General features: G+C 40.6%; 1 protein-coding gene across 16 annotated transcripts in view; it reads right to left on the reverse strand.

Moving 5' to 3' along the window:
- RGS7 (regulator of G protein signaling 7) overlaps positions 1 to 25,563 on the reverse strand; it is a 428,859-nt gene that overhangs the window by 34,233 nt on the left and 369,063 nt on the right. For 15 of the 16 annotated variants that reach the window (XR_012158163.1, XR_012158164.1, XM_073338222.1 and 12 more), the window contains exons 10-12: positions 5,162 to 5,236; positions 929 to 1,027; positions 144 to 205 (exon numbers count right to left, since the gene is read on the reverse strand). Coding sequence is in view for 14 of the 16 variants with exons in the window: in XM_073338222.1 (XP_073194323.1) it covers positions 144 to 205; positions 929 to 1,027; positions 5,162 to 5,236 (236 nt within the window). In the remaining 2 variants the exon portion in view is untranslated. The remainder of the gene's footprint in view (positions 1 to 143; positions 206 to 928; positions 1,028 to 5,161; positions 5,237 to 25,563) is intronic. The other variant, XM_073338225.1, reaches the window with a different exon arrangement.

Below are 25,563 nucleotides of genomic sequence, written 5' to 3' on the forward strand. Positions count from 1 at the left end.
GACATGCCTTCATTGCTCACATAAAGTAAACTGTCTTCAGTCAAGTTGAATAAACATCCCAACTCCCTTGTCTCCTCCTCACAGATATTTTCTAGATACTTCTTAGACCATTTCAAAAATAGAAAATGTGACAATATACGTACCTCTCTGCAACTTTTGACATTTTTAACCGATGTCTGTCTAACTGTATTTGCCAATATGTTATCTGAAAAAGTGAAGGCAAAAAGTGGCATGAGTAATGTCTTGCTTGGTTTTATTTTTAGAACTTTTTATTAGGACTACAATGTAGATTTAATTTTTTCTAAGTCACAGAGAAGTGTATCTGAGCTATAATGACATATTATCATAATATTTTTAAAGTAGATGGAACTCTATAAATACAAGACATTATACATAGCTAAAAATGGACAAGTATAACATTTTTTCCTAAAGGTTCATCAATATAAATCTAATTAGTATATTAATTTTTACAGAGAAACCCATTAATTGTTCCCACTCACCTTTTACCACTTCTATTGCTCTGGGAAAGATTAATGAAACTTTAATGGCAATATGTGAGTAAATCTACATACACTGAGATACAACTATGCTCTCAAACCTTATAGTGGAGTGTTGGAAGAGAGAATGAGTGACCTGGTTACTGAAGAAAGGCTAATGCATTTAATTTAAAAAAGAACACACTAACTGGGTTATTGGTAAAGCCTTACACTGTTAATAAAGACTAAAAAAAATTTAGTGCTACTCCCATTACCATTAATGAAAGTTATATGCATAAATCTCCATGTACTGAGATGAGAAGAAATATACTCTCAAACTTTGTTTCCTCTAACCATTTAATTGATCTAATTTAAATGTTAAAGAAATATACTTGACAGTTATGGTACATTTTTATTCTAATTTTAGAAGTTTATTATAATTGTTTTCAAACCTCTTGGTGTAATTCGTCTTCTGTAGGTGGCTTAGTTTCTGGTACTGGTGTGTGGGTAGGACTATGACTTCGAATGTCATTTTGTAATCCATAGACAGACTATGAAAAAGTATGGAAAGAAAGACATTTGTTTTTAAAGAGTGCTTATCTTATACAAACATCATCATATATATTTTTGTATTATGTATTCAAGAAGTTAGCTACCCCTGTGTTTTCACAAGCCTTACATCACTGTTCAACAGTCCTGTAAATATGCCATGCATTGAAACACAATGTTGCAAAATGAAATAAAGAATTCTGAGGAAAGGCCCTATTACATGATAACATAGGATTTTATGTCTAACTCTCTCTCTATATATTTGCATGTAGCACGTATTAGGGATGACACAGTAGGGCAGCTATTATAGTGGGTGGAGGTGGTTGGCACGGAAGAGAAGGAACAGGAAATTGAGAGGTACACGGCCATGATGAATTATTATTTGTACAGTTCCCAAATGTGTGCCAGGTGCTTGATAAATGACTAATGCCTGGGACCTTTCACTAATGCAATCAAATTGTGCTGATGACATCTCCAAATCCAGTCTTCCTTCAGATTCAGGACTTTACCATGTAACAACACTATACTCTAATTACAAAGTGATACTTTAGATCAGGGATCGGCAACCTCTGGCACGTGGCCCATCAGGGAAATCTGCTGACGGGCTGGGACGGTTTGTTTACCTGCAGCATCCGCAGGTTCGGCCAATCGCAGCTCCCACTGGCCGTGGTTGGCCATTCCAGGCCAATGGGGGCTGCGGGAAGCGGCATGGGCTGAGGGATGTGCTGGCTGCCGCTTACCACAGCCCCATTGGCCTGGAATGGCCAATCGCGGCCAGTGGGAGCTGCGATTGGCCGAACCTGCGGATGCTTCAGGTAAACAAACCGTCCCGGCCCGTCAGCAGATTTCCCTGATGGGCCGCGTGCCAAAGGTTGCCGATCCCTGCTTTAGATTAAAAATGGGATCAATGTACAGAACTGGGATCCAGCTCTGGATCTGAAATACCTTATAATTTAGGGCTGTTTGGACCTGGGGTATTGGTCCAACCTGTTATATAGACTTGGGCAATTTGTAAAACTGGTTTGGTTTATCAAATCTATTTCCTCCAAAGTTCCAGGGATTTTATCTGGGGACATCTTTATTCTAAATTAGAGTTTCTCTTTACCTTCAAGGATGTGCAGGGATCCATTTTTCAGAGTAGCAGCCGTGTTAGTCTGTATCCGCAAAAAGAACAGAAGTCCTTGTGGCACCTTAGAGACTAACAAATTTATTAGAGCATAAGCTTTCGTGGGCTACAGCCCACTTCATCGGATGCATAGAATGGAACATATAGTAAGAAGAGGTATATATACATACAGATAAGTTGGAAGTTGCCATACAAACTGTGAGAGGCTAATTAGATAAGATGATAATAGCTCATCTTAACTAATTAGCCTCTCACAGTTTGCATGGCAACTTCCAACTTATCTGTATGTATATATATATCTCTTCTTACTATATGTTCCATTCTGTGCATCTGATGAAGTGAGCTGTAGCCCACGAAAGCTTATGCTCTAATAAATTTGTTAGTCTCTAAGGTGCCACAAGTACTCCTGTTTTTTTTTCAGGGATCCATTGCTACTACTATTTTTCTTGCATGTTTGTACTTACTGAAAGTGAAAGTTCTGTGGGCATTTTTACTTATATTTTTCCCTTTAACTACTATAGAAAATTTGTGACAGGGATACTAAGTATTTACCATGCAATATTCAATATACTGAACAACATACTGACAATATGTTCTGCACTGCAAAATATGGGTCTCCTATTCTTTTGGTCCCTGTCTATGCCTCTGAGGGATTCCTTGGGGCCATAGAATTTACATTTGCAAACAACATATTTTGTTTAGGGCAGTTAAAATTGGAAAGTTCCTGTAAGACTTTATTATGCATGAAACACAGAAGTTGAAGGTGCTAAGTACCCTTAAATAGCCTTGTAAGAAAAAGTGTAAAGAAAAATGACAGGTTTCAGAGGAGCAGCCATGTTAGTCTGTATCCGCAAAAAGAAAAGGAGTACTTGTGGTACCTTAGCGACTAACACATTTATTTGAGCATAAGCTTTCGTGAGCTACAGCTCACTTCATCGGATGCATTCAGTGGACAATACAGTTGGGAGATTTATATACATAGAGAACATGAAACAATGGGTGTTACCATACACACTGTAATGAGAGTGATCAGGTAAGGTGAGCTATTACCAGCAGGAGAGTGTGGCTGGTGTGATGAGGCCCTATGATGGTGTCCCCTGAATAGATATGTGGACACAGTTGGCAATGGGCTTTGTTGAAAGAACAGGTTCCTGGGTTAGTGGTTCTGTTGTGTGGTGTGTGGTTGCTGGTGAGTATTTGCTTCATGTTGGGGGGCTGTCTGTAAGAAAGGACTTGCCTGTCTCCCAAGATCTGTGAGAGTGATGGGTCGTCCTTCAGGATAGGTTGTAGATCTTTGATGATGCATTGGAGAGGTTTTAGTTGGGGGCTGAAGGTGATGGCTAGTGGCATTCTGTTATTTTCTTTGCTGGGCCTGTCCTGTAGTAGGTGACTTCTGGGTACTCTTCTGGCTCTGTCAATCTGTTTCTTCACTTCAGCAGGTGGGTATTGTAGTTGTAAGAATGCTTGATAGAGATCTTGTAGGTGTTTGTCTCTGTCTGAGGGGTTGGAGCAAATGCGGTTGTATCGAAGAGCTTGGCTGTAGACAATGGATCGTGTGGTGTGGTCTGGATGAAAGCTGGAGGCATGTAGGTAGGCATAGCAGTCGGTAGGTTTCTGGTATATGGTGGTGTTTATGTGACCATCACTTATTAGCACCATAGTGTCCAGGAAGTGGATCTTTTGTGTGGACTGGTCCAGGCTGAGGTTGATGGTAGGATGGAAATTGTTGAAATCATGGTGGAATTCCTCAAGGGCTTCTTTTCCATGGGTCTAGATGATGAAGATGTCATCAATGTAGCACAAGTAGAGTAGGGGCATTAGGGGACGAGAGCTGAGGAAGAGTTGTTCTAAGTCAGCCATAAAAATGTTGGCATACTGTGGGGCCATGCGGGTACCCATAGCAGTGCCGCTGATTTGAAGGTATATATTGTCCCTAAATGTGAAATCGTTATGGGTGAGGACAAAGTCACAAAGTTCAGCCACCAGGTTTGCCGTGATATTATCGGGGATACTGTTCCTGATGGCTCGTAGTCCATCTTTGTGTGGAATGTTGGTGTAGAGGGTTTCTACATCCATAGTGGTTAGGATGGTGTTATCAGGAAGATCACCGATGGATTGTAGTTTCCTCAGGAAGTCTGTGGTGTCTCAAAGATAGCTGGGAGTGCTGGTAGCATAGGGCCTGAGGAGGGAGTCTACATAGCCAGCCAATTCTGCTGTCAGGGTGCTAATGCCTGAGAGGAAGGATTTGTGCGTCCAGGATTTCCAGGTTTATGGATTTTGGGTAGCAGATAGAATATCCCTGGTCAGGGTTCAAAAACCAGTCAGAGAACACTTCAATCTCTTTTGTCACTTGATTACAGACTTAAAAGTGACAATTCTTCAACAAAAAAACTTCAAACAGACTCCAAGGAGAGACTGCTGAATTGGAATTAATTTGCGAACTGGATACAATTAACTTAGGCTTGAATAAAGACTGGGTGTGGATGGGTCATTACACAAAGTAAAACTATTTCCCCATGTTTATTTTCCCCCTACTTTTCCTCACATATTCTTGTCAACTGCTGGAAATGGCCCATCTTGATTATCACTACAAAAGGCTCCCCCGCATCCCCGCTCTCCTGCTGATAATAGCTCACCTTACCTGATCACTCTCCTTACAGTGTGTATGGTAACACCCATTGTTTCATGTTCTCTATGTATTTAAATCTCCCCACTGTATTTTCCACTGAATGCATCCGATGAAGTGAGCTGTAGCTCACGAAAGCTTATGCTCAAATAAATTTGTTAGTCTCTAAGGTGCCACATGTACTCCTTTCCTAAAGAAAAAGCAGATCTGTTTTAATTTTTAGTAAATGGCTTACTAATTAGTAGTTTCAAGTCACAACAGGCTATGGAATTTTTGATGTATTTTTTCAATGCAAAGAAAGGAAAAAAAGGATTTACATATTTCAGTCATATTAAATAAACAACTCTGGAAATATATCACTTTCTATCCAAACACTGTACTTACCTTTCTGGTTTTGTGAGGATTTTTCATTCTTGAAGACTTTTTAATATCCACTTCAGTAGTGTTTACACATCCAGGCTAAAATTAAAAATAACATAAGAATGGAATCTGACATTGAACTCCATATTTATTGTATTTAGTTACCGCACAGTGAAGCCTGTACTACGGGTTAGAATAAGCAGAGACATGGTTAAAACTGTGAAGTATGGATAAATCTATCCTGAGGATGACAACCTATATTCAAAAATGTAAGATGCCTGAGTGTAGACTCCTCTGGAAAAATATGAGATAACACTGCACACAGGACCATGAATATTAGCTGTTTGTACCCTGCATCTATGTAGCAATATGGATGCCACTATAATGCAAAAGCAATGCCTTCAGGAAATAATATGTTGAAACCTGCACTGAGATCCACCTCCAGCAGACAATCTGCTGTCTTAATTTATTACTGTAAAAGATCACTAGGGTTTCCAGAACAATGTTGTTTGGTCTATTTTGAATAGGGTTGCCGACTTTCTGATTGCAGAAAACCAAATACCCTTGCCCCACCCCTGCTCTGCCCCTTCCCCAAGGCCCTGCCCTTTCCCCACCCCTTCTCCAAGGACCTGCCCCCCGACTCCATCCTGCCTCCCTATGTCACTTGTTCTCCCCCACCCTCATTCACTTGCTCAGTTTCACCAGGCAGGGGGTTGGGGTGCGGGAGGGGGTGAGGGCTCTGGCTGGGTGTGCAGGCTCAGGGGTAGGGCTGGGGATGAGGGGTTTTGGGTGCAGGAGGGGGATCCAGGCTGGGGGGGTGAGGCCAAGGAGTTTGGCATGTGGAAGGAGATTCTGGACTGAGGCAGGGGGTTGGGGTGTGGCAGGGGGAATGGGCTGTGTGCTGGGGGTTCAGGCTCTGGGGTGTGGCCAGAAATGAGGGGTTCAGGGTGTGGGAGGGAGCTCCTGGCTGGGGAAGGGGATTGAGGTGCGGGAGGGGGTGAGGGCTGTGGCTAGAGTGCGGGCTCTGGTGTGGGGCCGGGGTGAGGGTTTAGAGTGAAGAAGAGGACTCTGGGCTGGAGCCGAGGGGTTCAGTGTGCAGGATGGGTGCAGGCTCTGGGAGGGAGTTTTGGTGCAGCAGGGGCTCAGGGCTGGGGCGGAGAGGCCTGGGATGCAGGAGGGGGCTCCGGGCTGGGCCAGGGGGTTGGGGTGAGGGTTTCAGCTGCGGGTGTGGGTTCTGGGGTGGGGCCGGAGAAAGTCCTTCAGTCAAACAAGCCTTTACAATTGAAAAAAATAAAGCAAATGGAAGCAACAAACAAATGTACATTTCAGTCCTTTTTGCCACATCATAAAGAAGCACAAAAGGACACAAAACCCATTTTTTAAAGATCTGCTTGTACACTTTGTTACAAGTGCAACTTTCTGTGTTTAAATAAGGTTTTGCACCCAAAACTGAAGAATTCTAGAATGTGATGCCACTACCCTGATATTTAGGCATGGTATGGTGAGCCAAAGATGACGTTTTAACCAAAGCTGCGTGAAACTCAATAGTATTCATTTCTGGGGCACAGTGTAGTCATTTGAATCTTTTCATCAGTTTCAGTTCATGTTAGTTTGAACCCCATGTTCTGCTCTGAGTTTTTGACTCAAAGTGAAACTTGGCCAATTTAAGATTATGAAAAATCATAAATCATTCGTGGTTACTAAAATGTAATAGAACCTTTAGAAAACCCTGTGCTACCTTTCACACGTACAATCATACACCAATTGAACTCAACGACAAAACTCTCATTGACTTCTATGGGAACACCATCAGGCCACAGAATTTTACCAAACATCAAACATGGTGAGTTTTGTATTGTTTGGGTTTTCATACCAAAATTTTTACACAGACCTAACTCAAGCCTTTTACTCGCTTTGACTTGCTTTACTGCAGAACATTTCAACAGTCAACCACTTAGGATATGACACATCCATAAAAGTAGATAATCTGGGAACCATGTTGCAAACACCACACAAAATTTGAAAGATGTTTCTTTTTCCACCATTTCATTATGCTTTTAGTGGTTATGTCCCTTTAAGATTTTATTTTAAAGATTTATTGTAACAATTATAAATAATATGTAAAGTGTAGGGAAAGGAGTCAAATTCATCCCAGAAATAACTCCATGCACAAATTCAACCCATTATTTAATTTTAAATTCTGTCTCACTAAAAAGACTGGGCCAGATTTTGTCTTTAATTATATTCAGTGATGTCAAGACAGTGATTGAAAACAGAATTTAACCTTCCCTTACTTTTGTAAGCCTTTATATCTAGCTCTTTGTGAGCCTTATATCTTGTCCCTGGGTTTATGTCATTTTAATGTATTTTATTTTATTTTAAATGTGTATTTTAAATGTGTTATATTGTTGCATACATTTTTTAATGTTGCAAACACAGTTGCTCCAAGTTGGGACTTTACTGGGCCAATTTGAGCCTTCAATGAAATGATAGAGTTGTTATAAATACCACAGCATTAGGAAAAAGAAAGGAGTACTTGTGGCACCTTAGAGACTAACCAATTTATTTGAGCATAAGCTTTCGTGAGCTACAGCTCACTTCATTGGATGCATACTGTGGAAAGTTTAGAAGATCTTATTATATACACACAAAGCATGAAAAAATACCTCCTCCCACCCCACTCTCCTGCTGGTAATAGCTTATCTAAAGTGATCACTCTCCTTACAATGTGTATGATAATCAAGTTGGGCCATTTCCAGCACAAATCCAGGTTTTCTCAGCCCTCCCCCCACAAACTCACTCTCCTGCTGGTAATAGCTTATCTAAAGTGACCACTCTCCTTACAATGTAGCCACTAGCCCTCACCTTCAGCCCCCAACTAAAACCCCTCCAACGCATTATTAAGGATCTACAACCTATCCTGAAGGATGACCCAACACTCTCACAAATCTTGGGAGACAGGCCAGACCTTGCCTACAGACAGCTCCCCAACCTGAAGCAAATACTCACCAGCAACCACATACCACACAACAGAACCACTAACCCAGGAACCTATCCTTGCAACAAAGCCCATTGCCAACTGTGCCCACATATCTATTCAGGGGACACCATCACAGGGCCTAATAACATCAGCCACACTATCAGAGGCTCGTTCACCTGCACATCCACCAATGTGATATATGCCATCATGTGCCAGCAATGCCCCTCTGCCATGTACATTGGTCAAACTGGACAGTCTCTACGTAAAAGAGTAAATGGACACAAATCAGATGTCAAGAATTATAACATTCATAAACCAGTCGGAGAACACTTCAATCTCTCTGGTCACGCGATTACAGACATGAAAGTCGCTATTTTAGAACAAAAAAACTTCAAATCCAGACTCCAGTGACAAACTGCTGAATTGGAATTCATTTGCAAAGTGGATACAATTAACTTAGGCTTGAATAGAGACTGGGAGTGGCTTAGTCATTATGCAAGGTAGCCTATTTCCCCTTGTTTTTTCCTACCTCTCCCCCTCAGACGTTCTTGTTAAACCCTGGATTTGTGCTGGAAATGGCCCACTTTGATTATCATACACAATGTAAGGAGAGTGGTCACTTTAGATAAGCTATTACCAGCAGGAGAGTGAGTTTGTGTGTGGGGGGGGTGAGAAAACCTGGATTTGTGCTGGAAATGGCCCAACTTGGTTATCATACACATTGTAAGGAGAGTGATCACTTTAGATAAGCTATTACCAGCAGGAGAGTGGGGTGGGAGGAGGTATTTTTTCATGCTTTGTGTGTATATAAGATCTTCTAAACTTTCCACAGTATGCATCCGATGAAGTGAGCTGTAGCTCACGAAAGCTTATGCTCAAATAAATTGGTTAGTCTCTAAGGTGCCACAAGTACTCCTTTTCTTTTTGCGAATACAGACTAACACAGCTGTTACTCTGAAACCTGACAGAATTAGGAGTTTATAATGGAAATGTCAGACTCTTCTTAACAGGTAGCACTAGAGGGGGTATTTCTGGTTATAACCAGAGGCAATAGAGTGAGAGGCACTGGGAGGCTGAATACAGGGGAAATTCACCCTGTTGGATGCAGTTAGTCCCACCCCTTCCTCCTCGGAGGAAGTGCAGTGATGGGGCAGGAAGTAAAATAATTTTTAAATGTCTTGAGACACCTATCCTGATTCTTGCTTGCATATTTATACCTGCTTCTGGAAATTTCCACTACATGCATCCGACAAAGTGGGTATTCACCCACGAAAGCTTATGCTCCAATACGTCTGTTAGTCTATAAGGTGCCACAGAACTCTTTGCTACTTTTACAGATCCAGACTGACACGGCTACCCTTCCGATATTTGAGACATTAAAAAATTCCTTAGCACAAAGCCAAGGTTTCCCATTCCCCTAAAAATGCAAGGATATCATCATCTATGAAACATCAGCAGTGTCTTCAGAAAGAGAAAAGAATTAATCCAAGTGTGCTCCTGCAAAATGATATTATGTCTGTGTGCTTATTGCTACTAAGAAGTTTGGGTGTTAAAAGCCCAGAAGATGACTGGTAGAAAAGGAATCTGAAAGATTCAGATGAAGTGCTGGATGACTGGAAATGCCCATCAGAGAAATGAAAAAAAAAAAGTGTCTGATGTAGGAAAGTAGACTATGGGTAAAATTTATTATACCAAAGTAGGAGTATTTTAATTTGTGACTGAGGCAGAAAAAGAAGAAGATATTCTGCTCAGTTGGTGTAAATCCGGAGGAAATCCATTGATTTCATCAGCTCAATTGACTTCATTGTAGTTCTTACAAATTTACACCAGTGTAACTGAGCCGAATTTGCCCTTTTAAAAGAGATTAAACAAATGAAATGCTGAAGAGGAGTTATACTCAACTGGGGAAAGTTTTGTGGGCAGACTAGAAACCAGTCCTCACATCTTACTGTTTGTCGCTTATATTAGTGCTCTATTTGAAGGACTCGTTAAATTTTCTGATGTTGTAAAAACTGTACAGTAAGTTTAAAAAAATTCATATAGTTTCATTTTCAAGCTACCTTACTAAAACTAACTGCTGACAAATTCAAAACAACACTCATTGGGCTGGAATATAGTGCATAAGTACAGAAGGACAGAATTAAATTAGCGTAAGAGGCTTTTGCAGAGAAACATAGGGCCATATTAGTGAATTCTTGGCAAGAACAGCTACATGATGTGAAAATGCACACAGTATAGTTGAAAGAAATTACTACAGGCAGAGAAGGTGTCCTGTTTTTCATCTTATTTAGGTTTGTGATGTTTGGAATGGATATATTCAACCAATTTTGCAGCTTTCTAATAGCCAGAGAAGGTGGATAATATGGAAACACAATGAGTGAATTACACTGTTCATCAGAAAAGAGTTTTTCTTTCCCATCTCAAAATATTTAGTTTGCTTTTGGACATAATATTATCAAAAGGATACAGTCACTTTTAGAGGGGGAAAAGTCTGAAAAGAACACAGAGTGTATAAAGCTGCATAAAACTGCAGCTCAGTTGTCTCAGGGGACATAACACAGTAGTGAGTGAGGGACAACCCCCCTTGCAGGAGCATGAGTGGAAGACAAAAAGTAGAGATAAAGATTAGCAGTAGGAAGAAGGGCAAAAGTAGCCATCTGTATGAGGGAGTGGGACTTCCAGGAAGTGTCCCTCGGGGGTTGGGAGAAAGGCCAGTGTGCAAATAACCTATGCAGAGGCTCCAATCTCTCCCTTCAAATCCCATTTATGCTGTGATGCATACAAAAATATAATCACCCAATGAGGAGTAGGTGGAATTATTGTCAGGGATGGTTGTTTTATTTTAATTTATTATTCGTAAATAAAAGCCTTTCAGTGGTCTGTAATCTTAAACAGTGGGATCGCAAATTGGGCATTATGTTATTATTACTCTAATCTCAATCTCCACTCTTTGTCACACTCACATTTCAAATTATATTGTAAGATCCATGGGGCAGGGGCTGTTTCTTCCTGTGTGTTTGTAAAGCCTTTAGCTGTTATGCAGAATAAAAGTAATAAAACAATAATCTTTAGAAAGGGCCTGAGGTTTTGACAGGCCAGATTTATAGGCTAAGACTGAGGGTCTAATCCTGAGAAATAGCAAGCAGCCACAACTGCTCCTGATGGCAATAGGAGCTGAGCATGCTCAGTACCTCTGAGAAAATGACCTTTAGTCTTAAAACTTCTATATGATCTAGAAGGATAAGTAAGAAACCACAAATGTATATGCCTAGAATGATGCCTAAAGTCAGATTTGATTAAAATGTTAAAAAAAGGAAAAAGGTGAATGACAGAATGAAGAGATTATAAAGTCAAGAGGACCAATTGTGATAATCCAGTCTGACCTCTGCATAACACACATCATAGGTCTTCCTGAATTAATGCCTGTTTGAACTAGAATATATCTTTCAGAAAAAACATCCAATTTTGATTTTAAAATTGCCCTTGATGGAGAATCCACTACAACCATTCCTACATTGTTCCAATGATTAATTACCATCACTATAAAAAATGTGTACCTTTTGTCTAGTCTGGATTTGCATAGCTTCAACTTTCAGCCATTGGACTGTGTTATACTTGTGTCTGAGAGACTGAAGAGCTTCCATTATCAAATTTCTGTTCTCCACGTAGGTACTTACGACTGTGATCAGGGGGAAGTAGGTGCTGTGGGGCGCTGGTCTGTGGGGTCCGCCAGCGGGCACTGGGGGGGAAGGGGAGCTGATGGAGGGGTTGCCAGCCATGGACAAAGCAGGTAGCCAAATGATGTTATAGCGGAGCGTTGCACAACTTTAAATGAGCATGTTCTGTAATGGAGCAGGGACGTAACATCGAAACAACAGTAAGTGAGAGGCCGTTAAGTGTGGAGTTACTGTATTTAGTCTGCAGAAGTGAAGAATGAGGGGGGATTTGATAGCTGCTTTCAACTACCTGAAAGGGGGTTCCAAAGAGGATGGATCTAGACTGTTCTCAGTGGTAGCACATGACAGAACAAGGAGTAATGGTCTCAAGTTGCAGTGGGGGAAGTTTAGGTTGGATATTAGGAAAAACTTTTTCACTAGGAGGGTGGTGAAGCACTGGAATGAGTTACCTAGGGAGGTGGTGGAATCTCCTTTCTTAGAGGTTTTTAAGGTCAGACTTGACAAAACCCTGGCTGGGATGATTTAGTTGGGGATTGGTCCTGCTTTGAGCAAGGGGTTGGACTAGATGACCTCCGGAGGACCCTTCCAAAGTTGATATGCTATGATTCTATGAAGTTGCCCCTTAACCTTCTTTGGGATAAGCTAAATAGATAGACTCAATGAGCTCATTCACTATAAGGCATGTTTTCCAACCCTCTAATAATTCTTGTGGCTCTTCTCTGAACCGTCTCAAATTTTTCAAAATCCTTGAATTGTGAACACCAGAACTGGACCCAGTATTTCAACAGCAGTCACACCAGTGCCAAATTCAGAGGAAATATAAACTCACTACATCTCCTCAATATTGCCCTGTTTATACATCCAAGATTTGCATTAGCCCTTTGGCCCCAGCATCATACTGGGAACTCATGTTCATCTGATTATCTACCATGACCAAGTCTTTTTCAGAGTCACTGCCTCCCATAATACAGTGCCCCATTCTGTTAGTAATAATTAGCAGGAAGTTCTTTCCTGCTCGAAAACTCACAGGATTGTCCCTGGTATTCTTTCTATGGCCGAGGCTAATATTATAATTGAAAGTCTGTATGTGAACAGTCAGCATACACTACTCTGTTCTCCTAAACAATAAAACAATGGGTGTGACACAAGCAGAGTGGCATACATCGCACCAGAAGGAAGGAAACTGGGAGTGTATTAATTAACAGCACTGAAACTGATAGGGCAGAATATGTCTAATGACCTAGGGGCATTACTCAGATTTGGAGGGGAGATATTAAAAGTTCAGATCCAAATACAAAACATACTGAGAGTCACTTGCATCCCTTTTCCCACATTCCAACAACAAAGACTACAAAAACCCCAGACTTAAAATATTGTGTTAAAATAATAATGGTCTCATGCTCTGAGACATCCAGTCTCTTAGTGTGGAAAGTCCCTATGGGGAGAATCCACATGTATAATTCTGGCATTCCTGGACACACCTGTTCTGTGAATGAAGTACTTAAACGTTCCAAGGCTATCCACCCAGCATCTTTCACAACCAGAAAGGCAAAAACAACCTCCAGAGTGGCCTTATACCCCTGTCTGGCATTCAGAGTTTTAACCTACAATCCTGAAGTTTTCTTAGGCTATACTTGGTTTTGCTGGTTTCCCTGCTTTCCCAGTCCTCCACAGAAACAGAACTCTGGTCAGAGAGTCATGCTACCTGATTTCATGCTGATTAATTCCCTTCAAGGCAGCGGGAAGAAACAAGGATTAGGATTTTCACCAGCGCTCAGTATTGGCCTAACTCTGCTGCCATTGAAGTTGACATTACATTTACTTCTCAAATTCCAACTTTAGATGCAATAGGACCACAAAATAATACTGGAATGACTAACATCCCAGTGACATAAGATATTACAATATTTTACAATTTTTCCATTTATATTCTTTTTTGAGGTCAGGAAATACATAAATCTCCCTACATAATGATTTAAGATCTCTAGACATAGGTACTGTATATCAAAGAAACCAACTCTTTAATATATTAAACTTAATACTTTTGTTTTGACTTTCATCCACAACTTTTTACATTACTGTGATAAATTAACATTTTGTTAAAACTTGACACATGGCATTAACAAGATTAACATTTTTCTCCTTAGTTACTAAGAATAAAAAAATACCCAGAAGTGAGCAAAAATCTTTGAGAAAGCATATTAAAATAGTATTGTAGTAGATTTAGAAAGGTATAATTTTCACCTATGAAAAAGCAAAAAATACAGTCTTCTAACTCAGAATATCTTGCAGCTCACTCTGAAAGTTGGGAGTTTAAAAATATTAAACCTTTTATAATTTGTTCCCGAGGCAGAATATTGTTCCCAAGGCAGAATATTCTGCTATCAATTTAGATAGTAAAGAATATATCTACTCTCGAATTAGGCCAATGGATGAAAGAGAAGGGGACAAATGCTTTCTGCAGTATCTTAAACCTTTTGCAACCAGGATTTGATTAGTGCGCAGATTTACATATACCATACAAGTTTTTCCCCGTTTTGGTTTCTGCAGATGGACACTGCATCTTTCTTTATGTAGGAACAATCATCAAATGTCTTTGCAATTACTATTTTAAAAGCTTTTATATCATTTGAAGATTTCCCTAGAACAATGTAGAGTCTTTGTGGGAAACCCTTTATGGACAAAAACAACGAGGAGTCCGGTGGCAACTTAAAGACGAACACATTTATTAGGGCATAAGCTTTTGTGGGTAAAAAACCCACTTCTTCAGATGCCTGGAGTGAAAATTAGAGATACAGGCATGCAGGGGTGGGCAAATTCTTTGGCATGAGGGCCACATCTGGGTGGGGAAATTGCATGCAGGGCCAAGAATGTAGGGCTGAGGCAGGGGTGCGGGTGTGGGAGTGGGGACGGTGTTCAGGAAGGGGCTCAGGGCAAGCGGTTGGGGTAGAGGCAGGCTGTGGGGTGTACAAGGGGGCTCAGGGAAGGGGGTTGGGGTGCAGGGGTGCGGGATGTACGAGGGGCTCAAGGCAGGGGGTTGGGGTGCAGGAGGGGTGCAGAGTGCGGCAGGGGGCTCAGGGCAGGGGGTTGGGGTTCAGCAGGGGGTTGGGTGCAGGAGGGGTGCAGGGTGCAGCAGGGGGCTCAAGGCAGGGGGTGCGGGGTGCGGCAGGGGTGCAGGGTGCAGGAGGGATTTGGGGTGCAGGCTCCGGCCTGGCGCCGCTTACCTGGAGCAGCTCCGGGTTGCCAGTTGCGCGCACCAGGGCAAGGGCATGCTCCCTGCACCACTCCGGGAAGTGGCTGGCCTCATGTCCCTGAGGCCCCTGACGGAGGAGGGACAGAGGGCTCCATGCGCTGCCCTCGCCTGTGGGTATCCCCCCCAAAGCTCCCATTGGCCGCAGTTCCCCATTCCCGGCCAATGGGAGCTGCAGAGGGGCTCCCAGTCCCTATTCAAGCCCAAATTAATGGTGTTAAGTTTGCAAATGAATTGTAGCTCTGTAGTTTCTCTTTGAAGTCTGTTTTTGAAGTTTTTTTGTTGAAGTATGGCTACTTTTTAAATCCGTTATTTAATGTGCAGGGAGATTAAAGTATTCTCCTACTGGCTTTTGTATGTTACCATTTCTGATGTCTGATTTATGTCCATTTATTCTTTTATGTAGAGACTGTCTGGTTGGGTACAGACTAACACAGCTACCCCTCTGATACTTGGCACCTTTATGGACAAAAATTTGCTCTTAATCATGTGCCTCCTTAACATAATAACTATGTTTTGAGCTATAATTAACACTAGCTGCTTTTCTTTTATGGTGCCTTTTTACAGGACCACCCTACTTTTGCTAGAGACAAGTTTTTCAATAGAGTTATGCTGCAAGGTTTCTATTTAGTGTATAGTATGTAAATTGTACACTAATATTTTAAAGAGTTTCCAAAAGATTTCCTGGAAGATTTGAAACCTAGTCTATATGATTAAGCACTATATTTATTTCCTGTAGAGCTTGGATACCGTATGGGGCAAATTCTTCCCTCAGTAAAACTCTAGCAACCCTGTTAATACCATTGGGAGTGGAAGAATATAACTGAGAACATAATTTGCCCTTGATATGTCTTGAAGTACTTTTGCCAAGTTTCTGTCAGATATTTAAAATCAAACTTAGCCCCTTTCTATCTATCATTTAACATTTTCCTTATCTCAGAGTGTGTATGGCATGATATTGATGATGAGAGACTTGGAGCCAAGGATTTATCACTCATACCAGGGAAAATTCACTGGAAAAAAATGTCTGCAACTCCACTAAAGTCGAAGGAGTTCAAACACTGCAAGACATAAATTTGGCCCATTGTAGGTGGGAGGATATTATTAATAGCTTAGACATGGCATTTACTATGAATTCCTCATGCTGACTAAGCCAGTATTTTTTAAAAATATATATTTAAAGCCTTCAGAGGTTAGTAACAATTTCAGCTAGATGTGACACAGAAAAAATTGGTAGTACATCATGTACTTGAATAAATTATCCTATACCAATTGGGAAGGCTAAGCACTGCAAACTTCAAAGACATGAGTATGTTATTAAGAAACTGGACAGAGGCAAGGATGGATGACTAAGCACTAGTACTAATCGGCAGGGCCAGATTTAGGGGCAGGTGACCAAGGAGATCACCTTGGGTGCCAGGTTTGGGGGGTACCAGGCACAGGGTGCTGTTTTCGCTGTGAGCAACAAAAGGGAAATGTATTGTCCTATGAGACACGGATAAATCATGCATCTAAATCATACATCAAAGCTGTGAAATGGGCTACAAATTCAATACAAAAGAAGGTAATAATTTTGCGGGGGGGGGGGGGAACGACACACACCAAAGATGCTCCTCACCTGGGTGCCATTTGGTCTAGGGCCGGCCCTGCTACTGGATACTACTGTTTAAGTTCCTGATGCTTGCTGGTAGACTGTATGGAGCTGCATTATCATATCATTCCAATAAAAAACACCTCTGAGGGATAAGGCATCCTAGCCTTGCCTAACAGCACCATCCCTGGAATTTTCACGAAAACATATCAGTAATGGGCCATTTGCAGAGACAATGGACTGTGAAAGAGCTTAGTCTTCCTGTGGATTCTCCTGACAGCCCAAGAGTAATGGCTGTCACAGTTCTGCAGAGAGACATGGGTCTGAGCCACCTGGTACTGGACTCACCCCTTGGAATGCCAGTGTTCTCCCACTGGGAGACAAAGGGTTCCCGCCATACACCAGAGCTATAGAAGGCAGGGGAGTGACATCATCATGGCTCTCCTCTGCCTCCCCACCCAAAGAGACACTGAAAAAAAATGGAAGTAAGACCTGAACTGAGGGGAGAAGGGTTGAACCCAGGCTGGGAAGGCATCCAGTCGCTGAGTGGAAATACTGAAATCTCTAGTGGCAAGCCAGTGCAGAGGCCAATCATAATTTCATGTTCAGGCCAGGGTCCTTATGAGTAATATAGAGACTACTCTTGACAACATTAATGTCATCTATACTCACAAGACCACAAGTAAATGAGCAGAAATGCTTGAGTGAGAAATGGAACAGAAATTGTCATAAGGTGAACCCAGCACAACCTTTTAAAGCACAGATGATAAGTTGCAAAGTGAAAAAAAGTCCTCTCCCCTTCCACTACAGACAAGCGTGTTACTGTAAGTTAATAAGTTTACCAACCTCGGGGCTCTCAGATGATTTATAGCTGTTATTATCTTGTGACAGATGATAAATGTCAGACGAATTTGATATACAGTAAAGTCTTAATCTTTTAGTAAGTGTCAAGAGTCAACATTAATGAATGACATAAGTGAAGTGGGAGACATCATCACTAAGTTTTCTGTCTCTCCACTACTCTTTTCAGAATGCATATGGACATCTTATAGATAATTCTCTATTATATCCCCCCAGCTTTTGAGCACACACTATTGGCACAGATACCTCCCTAGAACAAACAAATATTTGACTCAGCTGATCCCCCACCTGGCTTTGAACTGACACCTGGTTTCTAAGCATCAGGAATGGTGTCCTTTTAAGCTTTTACCTTCAGATCATTAATTAATAGATGACTCAGGAAGCATGGGACCAGCTTGTATGAAAAATTGCAACCCACTCTGTTTTAGTTTTACAATGCCATCACTTCAGCGATTCAAATGATTCATGGGTCTCAGGAGATCTTGGTCTGCATAACGTTAATTCTTGCCTGAGTAATATAAGACACATTTTTTAAAATCTTGAAACAGAAGTAAATTGATATTTGAGCTTTCATGATTCTCCAGTGAAAATGCTTAGGTAACACTGCATGCTGCATGGGGATTCTCTATGAAGTGTGGTGTGGGTGGATATTTTGGTATGTCACATTATTCTGTAACTAAAAATGGGCTGATATCTAAGCCTTAATGTTTAGAAACAGATTCAAACTTCCTCCGAGTTAAGGGACATTCAGATAAGGTGTTTTTGTTAGGTCCCACCTGGACTATGATTCCATTGAGAAGCAAATATAGAAAGAGAACATTTTAGTTGAATGAAGTGAGAATTAAAATGGCTACTGAAATATTTTGGGCATGACGTGGGAATTTCTAGATATTATGGTAGGTTTATGTGTCCACGCCATTAGACTCTTTCACATGCCCAGAACTCAAGGCTTATATGCTATTTAAGACCAGCTTCTGATCAGATGTATTGTTGTTCTTTTAAATTTTACCCTCTGACCATCTCCTGAGCCATCAGTGATCTCCTCTGTAGGGCATAAATGTGGCCTCTGAATGATACACCTTAGACCCATTTAAATAACAAACAGCAGATCCTGAGATTCCACTCAAATCTGCGTCTCTATGGCAGCATGCGTGATGAGGTTCGAATCAAGGTGCAATCCAGACCAGTGAGGGGTTGTGCCACCACGTGCCCTTGCAACCCTGGGTGCCTCACAATACTTTGCTGTTGTACTTCCCAGCCTGGGATACTCACAGCCACTCTACAAACATGCAGCTACACCCTGAGTGTCTGTGTATTAGCCAGCCCTGATACAGCAGTTCTGACCCCAGCAGCCTGCCCATAGCCCTGCTCTGGCTTCCACCAGCCTTGGTTACAATCAGCAAGGTGACTCCCAGTCCTGAATTTTCCCAAAACTGTGTGTTCTGTAATGTCCAGCCCTCTCCTGGACTGTTCAAAGAAATTTTAAGGTCCATTTGTTCCTCTAAATACACAAAACCCACCAGCTTATTAACTTAACTGGGGTAAATACACCCTTCCATTTAAACACTGCACTGAGTTGATTTATAGTAAAAATAACACACATGTATTAACAATAGGACATAGCTTGAATGATGCCAAGTAAAAGAAAATAAAGTTAGAAAGGGTTACAAGCAAATAAAAATGAAAACATGCATATACAACTTAAGCTGGCAAGGTACAAGCTTTGCTTAAGCAGGTTTCTCATCTATATTCACCTCCCAGAGACTTCAACACCCACTTGTTTGAAGGACCCATCTTTCTCAGCTTTCAAGAGCTCTGTTCCCTTGTGTCTGTCTAGTGATGGATACCAAAAATGGCTTTTCTGTGGGCTTCCCATCCCCCTGTATGATATCTGTGTAAATGGGACTTCCATCGTTTCTGATTCCACCACACTTAATTTACATAGGAGACAGGTAGATAGCTGTGACAGTCCCTCCTAACTGGGCAGACTATACAGCCAATGAGTATCCATTATTCCTTACATAGTGTTAATACATATAATTCACAATGATATTAATCACCAGCATGTCACAGACTTTACTCTATATACTTTTATAATACAGTATTATTGTATACAATTAGTTGATTCAATTGCTTATCACTTGAGGGTCAGCCCTCCTGTCTTTATAGACCAGTAAGCCTTTGCAATGTATTCATTAAGAAGTAAAACCCAGACTGAGCTTCTCTTTCCTGCTGGGTGTAGATGCCATGCTGTCTTCTCCCTGACTTGTTAGAGTGAGATTTGCCTCCACCCCTGGTTAGCCTGATGAGTCTGTTTATGCACTATGAATGTGTATTCTTGTTGTCTTTTAGAGCACTTTGTAAGTAACTCCCAGTTGGGGAAAACACATTCCTTTGTCTAGTGCAGACCTGTTTACCAGTCCCCTGCCTGACACACTTCAGTCAAAATTCTAGCATATATCCATAACTATTAATAGCCATCACGTACCTACACCATGCAAGAATATTAATAACTAGTGAGTCATTAGTTTTAAAATGATATCATACATATTTTGTACAAAGAGTATTACAACAGTGTGTGGGGTGTGAATACAGGGGTGCTTAGTGTCACAACATGCAGAGTAGTCCAACTGGATTTTCCAGTTTCATTCCCATTTATATCTTAAATTTCAAAAAGACCTCAGAGAAGTTTGGGTTATCCTTAATCTGCAAGGACCACGACAGATCAAAGCAAAGATACTTCCGAAGACAACTTATAGGCCACTTATTAAATCTCTGTATTTTTACACCCTTATTTCTTCAAAGCGATATATTGTGAACAGAAGCAGCAAACATGGGTGTTCTGCAGGTGAAGGAGGTGCAACTACATGATCCTTGGGATGAGCTTGTTGTCTGTTAGTTTGTTTGTTTGTTGTGTGCTTGTTTGCTATCTGCCTGTTTGAAGTTCATAGCATGGTCTGTTGCGGGAGCTGTGTGATGAGCCAAGTGGCTTGCTAGGCTAAATTGACTCTAAATTGACAAGACTCTATCTGGATATCCTTTTATCCATAATCTCTTTTGGATTCCTTGACAAGGGGACAGCGCTAACTCAGGAAGAACAGGAGTTTAAGAAGCCAGCTCCTGAGCAACTAGAGGAGCTAAGGAATAGGAGCAGCAAACAGGGGAGTTTTGCGAGGGAGTTATGATAGGGAGTGTGAGAGCCAGATACACCTAACTGACATACTCTAAACGTAGGCCACTAACTCCCTCACCCCCACACGTGGAAGCCCTCCCCCACAAAAAAAAAAAACAAAGAACAAATGAACAACCCCCCTGCAAGAGTAAAAAATGCAGGCAGAAGTCCAGTAGCAGAGTGGTGGGTATCCAGCTTATTTCACTGAATGCAGCACGTATGATCTGGCCTTAGAGACCAGTTGTGGGCTCTTGAGACCAGAGTGGCAAAACTGGAAGAGCTAAGGAAGACAGAGAGGTTCATAGATGACATTTTAAGGGACACAGTAAAGTGGTCCAACCCCCAGTCTGACAACCCCTGCACTGTTAAGAAGGATGGAAGTCTCAAGGAAGAAGAACATCAAGATGGAGTGAAGGGAAATGATCCCATAGTCGGGACCCTCCTTCCAGATGACGTTGTGGCATCCTCTTGCACTGAGGCTACCTCTCCAGGGGAGGGACCCCAGATAGTAGAAAGACACAGGTAATAGTAGTGGGGAATAGATTTCTGGCATGTGATGCAATGTTTGAACCCCCGGGATCCAGGCATACCCTAGGGAAGAACTCACAAGGGGAGAACCCCTCAAAAAAAGGAGGGGGTAAGGGAGAAGTGTGTCTTTTTATTACATTAGAGACCCCCTTAATAATGAATAATTTAAAAAAAAAACCTAACAACTAAACTGAAATTAAACTAGACTAACTAAATTAAACTAAGGCTAAGGCTGGAATAAGTTATTCTTAGAAGAAGCCATGCAAGAAACCATGCAAGCTGAGGCATATGAGAAAGAACTGAGGGTGGTTTGCATGTGTGGCTCTGTATGTCCTTGGTACAGGGCATAAGGATGCCTAGAGTTCATGTGTGGGACAAATGAGCATGGCTACCAAAAATCTCTGATCAAAGATGCATGTGCACCTGAAGGGGGGCACCCAAATGGACATTACACAAAGAAGAATTTTAGCTGCAGTAGAGAGACGTTTCTTATATGGGATAATTGCAATAAGGCTTGTTATTCTGCTTCTTTCAGGTCCTATCTTAAACATATATATATACACACATACACACACCCATAGCTTTGACTCCATGAGCCACTGCTCAGAACCTTTTAGGAATAAGAGGCTGAGATTTTCAAATGCACCTAAGGGATTTGGGTGCCCAATTCTGAGTTGAAAAGCGGGTACCCAAATCCACTAAACAATGAATACAACAGTTATTATATATGAAGTAAAATATAGTTGGAATACACAGATTTTATCAAATACTGCCAAAAGAATTCACTGGGTGCTTACACCAGAAGGGGATGCACATTTTGTTATTGTATATTTGCAAATCATATTTTCTGGTGCTTTTAAAATAATAGACATATATTTTGCTACAATCTGTGATTCCATCCCTGCTCCCATGGATATCAATGGCAAAACTTCCTTTACTTTCTTTGGAATCAGGATTTTTGTGTTGAAAAACTTTTTAAAGCAAATGGAAGAGAGATAATGTGAGGACAACAAAAAGTTGCAAAGGAAGGTTGCTCCCTTGTTTCTACATAAATGTTGAGTTAAAGATGTTTATTCACCAAACTACAAACACTGATCATGAGGCAGTGTCGGATTATATTGATTTCACATTTATTTGATCCATAACAATTTCTAAATGCACTCAAGCAGCTTAAAAAGAGATTCTTGACAAACAAATGCTGTATGTTTAATTAGTGTATGTAAATGTTTGCTCATTGTACCATTAACTTGCTGCAGTCTGACTGGTTTAAAGGATAACCCTATTGTGTACATGTGCTTGCACTTGAAGAGAATGATATTTTAAAATACTGAATTTGATTTTATGGAGGTGAACAGTCTCTTGAGAGCTTTTGTGGCCAGTCAAAATTATGCTTTATAAAATTATGATTAGTAATACTAATCATCGGCCAAATAGACAGCAGCTACCTGAAAACATGACTGAACTTTAAGTCTTTCATTATTTAAAACTAGATTGGGAAAAGCACTAGAGAATCCACTACTGCACTGGAAGCAGGAGATGGACATACTTTTTTTGAAAGCTAATTTATTTTATTTTCAGGCTAGCACTGGTTGAAGGTAGTTTGCTTTAGATTTATAGTAACTACTGGTAATCTGATTGGTTGGCAGAAATTTGATTTTGGACACCAAATACACATACATTTATGCATACTGTGTTATTCTATATTTATCTGAGCTTTGTGATCGTTAATATTAAGATATTGGCAATGCTGGCACATGACTCAGAAACCAGACATATTCAATTTTACTGATTAGGATCCAAAGTGAACTATTTTATGCACAGGCCTGTCTCTTCAATAGAAGGATAACTTTCTACAACAAGGAAGTCTGCCCCAACTGCCATTCTAGCAGGATAACAGGGAGTTTAGTGGCTTGTTGCCTTAATCTGATCAGCATTATTAAATCTGCCTTCTGCATTATGCAAGAATCTTTGAGACAATATTACTGATAAGCAGGGGGGAAAAAACAAAGAAAACCCACACAAAAACCCTGGAACTACTAAACTGATATAGGACCACAAAACGTGACGCATCTGCACTAGAATTTTACACAGGGCGATATTCCACAGAATTTTCATATTTATTACTCTACTTGGCTTACTTGCTGTTTGAACTGACTCTTACAAAACAGTTGACATCCCGTAAGTTTCTGTAATTATCTACCGTTCCTATAGATTCCATAGCTTCCCATTTTTGAATCATCCTAAATTTTCACTTGAACATTAAATGTCCATGGGGTTGCACTTCTTTTTGTAAGGGAGAAATCCCATTTAATAGCCATGCTATAATACTGTAAACCTACCAGCGGACAGTTATCACATTGATTGTAAAGATATTACACAACGGGTTAACTATAAAGTTTAAAAGACACACTATGTGCACCTGTTTCTATCTTGAACAGAATTGTCACAAGAATGTTGTAGATGTATGCACGTGCCATAAACACTAACTGTATGCCCAGAATAACATCTTTTACAAAGCTTTGTTTCATTACCCATGATGCAATTTAGGAGACTATACCAACTGCAGCTTTGGGAGTGCTAGCTGCCTAATGGACAGGTGCGTTACCTATGGTCATATACACATATGTGCATATAGGACATGAACTAGTAGGCTGAGGAATCACTCAGAGGGCTGGATGGCATGATTTATATTTGCTTCATTTAAATTGTTTGAAACCTTTTAAAATAAATAACATGTTAGAAAAATATTTTATGGCTAAAAAATCGTATGGGATTTGTAGTGTTCAAAGAGGTATTCCCTTCCCCCCTCCCCCCCCAAATTAAACTCAGCATTTTGTAATGTCCTATAAGATGACCTTGAAGGACAGGGTACTGATACATAAAAATACCTAAGACTCTCCTGCTAAACTCTAGTGAGATGGTAACTCTACTTAGTACGTCAGTTGTTGAGGATGGGATAATGGAATGCCACACTTCATTAGGGTTTTATTTTTATAGTTTAACTTAAAACAGGGTTAAACATAAAATGGAAGCTTGCAGCAAATTTAAATATGGAGGAAAATTGAGGGGAGGTGGCAGCTACTTTAAAAAGAGAAATTTCCATCGTATTGGACTGTTACCAAAATCCAATCCTATGAAAGGTCAGATTTGATGGAAATCCTGAGGAAAAAAGATCATGTTGCTGATTTTTGCACCATGGATAATTTCAACACCCCTTCCACATCTGCCACCACCGAAGGTGCTACAGTTAACAATTACACATACTCTGGGCACATTGCCTTTCTTCATGACAAAAAGGCAATGTTAGAGGGACAATGTCTCTCGAAGACGCCGGGATCAACATGGTTTTCTGAAAATAATTTGCTTTCATTTAAAGATTTATAGATTATTTTAAACAGCAAGAGATTATTTCCCCCTATATCAGGACACTGATAAATGAATTTGAATACTAAGTACTGTCCAGCAAGACTTTGCATTTGAATGAGATTCATTTGAAACCTAGCAAGTAAAGTGCATTCATTGAAGGGTTTATGGCAGCAAGTTAGCTATGTGTCAATTGTCCTTGATCATTACCTAAAAGAGTTAATCTCACAGCAAGCACAGGAAATACTGTTCTGTAGTGGGTTGGAGAACATATCAGGGGATTTACTGTTTTAATACCTGTTTGCGCAATTTAAACAAGCTGTAAGATTATGGATTTTAACTGAGATAATGATTCGGGAAGGTTATGCATTCTTTTATAAAAACATTAATCAGAAGTTTGATATTTTCTTTTCAAACAAGAATAACCTCTTAATTTATTTTGCCTTGAAAAGAACTGACCTCCCTGAGTATAGCTTGATTTATAAACCCAGTTGACTAATGTGCTAATCTTTCTGACCAATTCTTTGTGGATTCTTTAGTCCAATATTTGTAGAAGTTGTAGAAGTTGGTGGTACTGTTTCTGGGGAACACGTGGAAAAAGAGGGGGCTGTTACTAGGTACAACAGCTAGCAATACAACACAATAACTGGAAAATATGGAAATGAGACAGATTATGCCTGAAAATAATTTTATATAATAAAAGTATTACAATAGATCAGTGGTTTTCAGCCTTTTTTTCATTTCAAATGAACCCCTAAAGTGTTTCAAATGAAGGTGCAGACCCCTTTGGAAATTTTAGACATAGTATGCGGAGCCCTGGGGTCTGCAGAGCACAGGTTGAAAACCACTGCACTAGACTGAATGTTAAAATGGAAACCAAGCAGTGCAATATCAAAGACATTCTCTTTCTCTCTAAATAACAAATGTAAGCACAAACAACCCAGTTTGAAAAAAAATCCTCCACTAAAGACACTTTCTTTGAAACATCAATCAGGTTTCATCAT

This window comes from Lepidochelys kempii, chromosome 3 (genome assembly GCF_965140265.1).
Source record: "Lepidochelys kempii isolate rLepKem1 chromosome 3, rLepKem1.hap2, whole genome shotgun sequence".
NCBI lineage: Eukaryota > Metazoa > Chordata > Testudines > Cheloniidae > Lepidochelys > Lepidochelys kempii.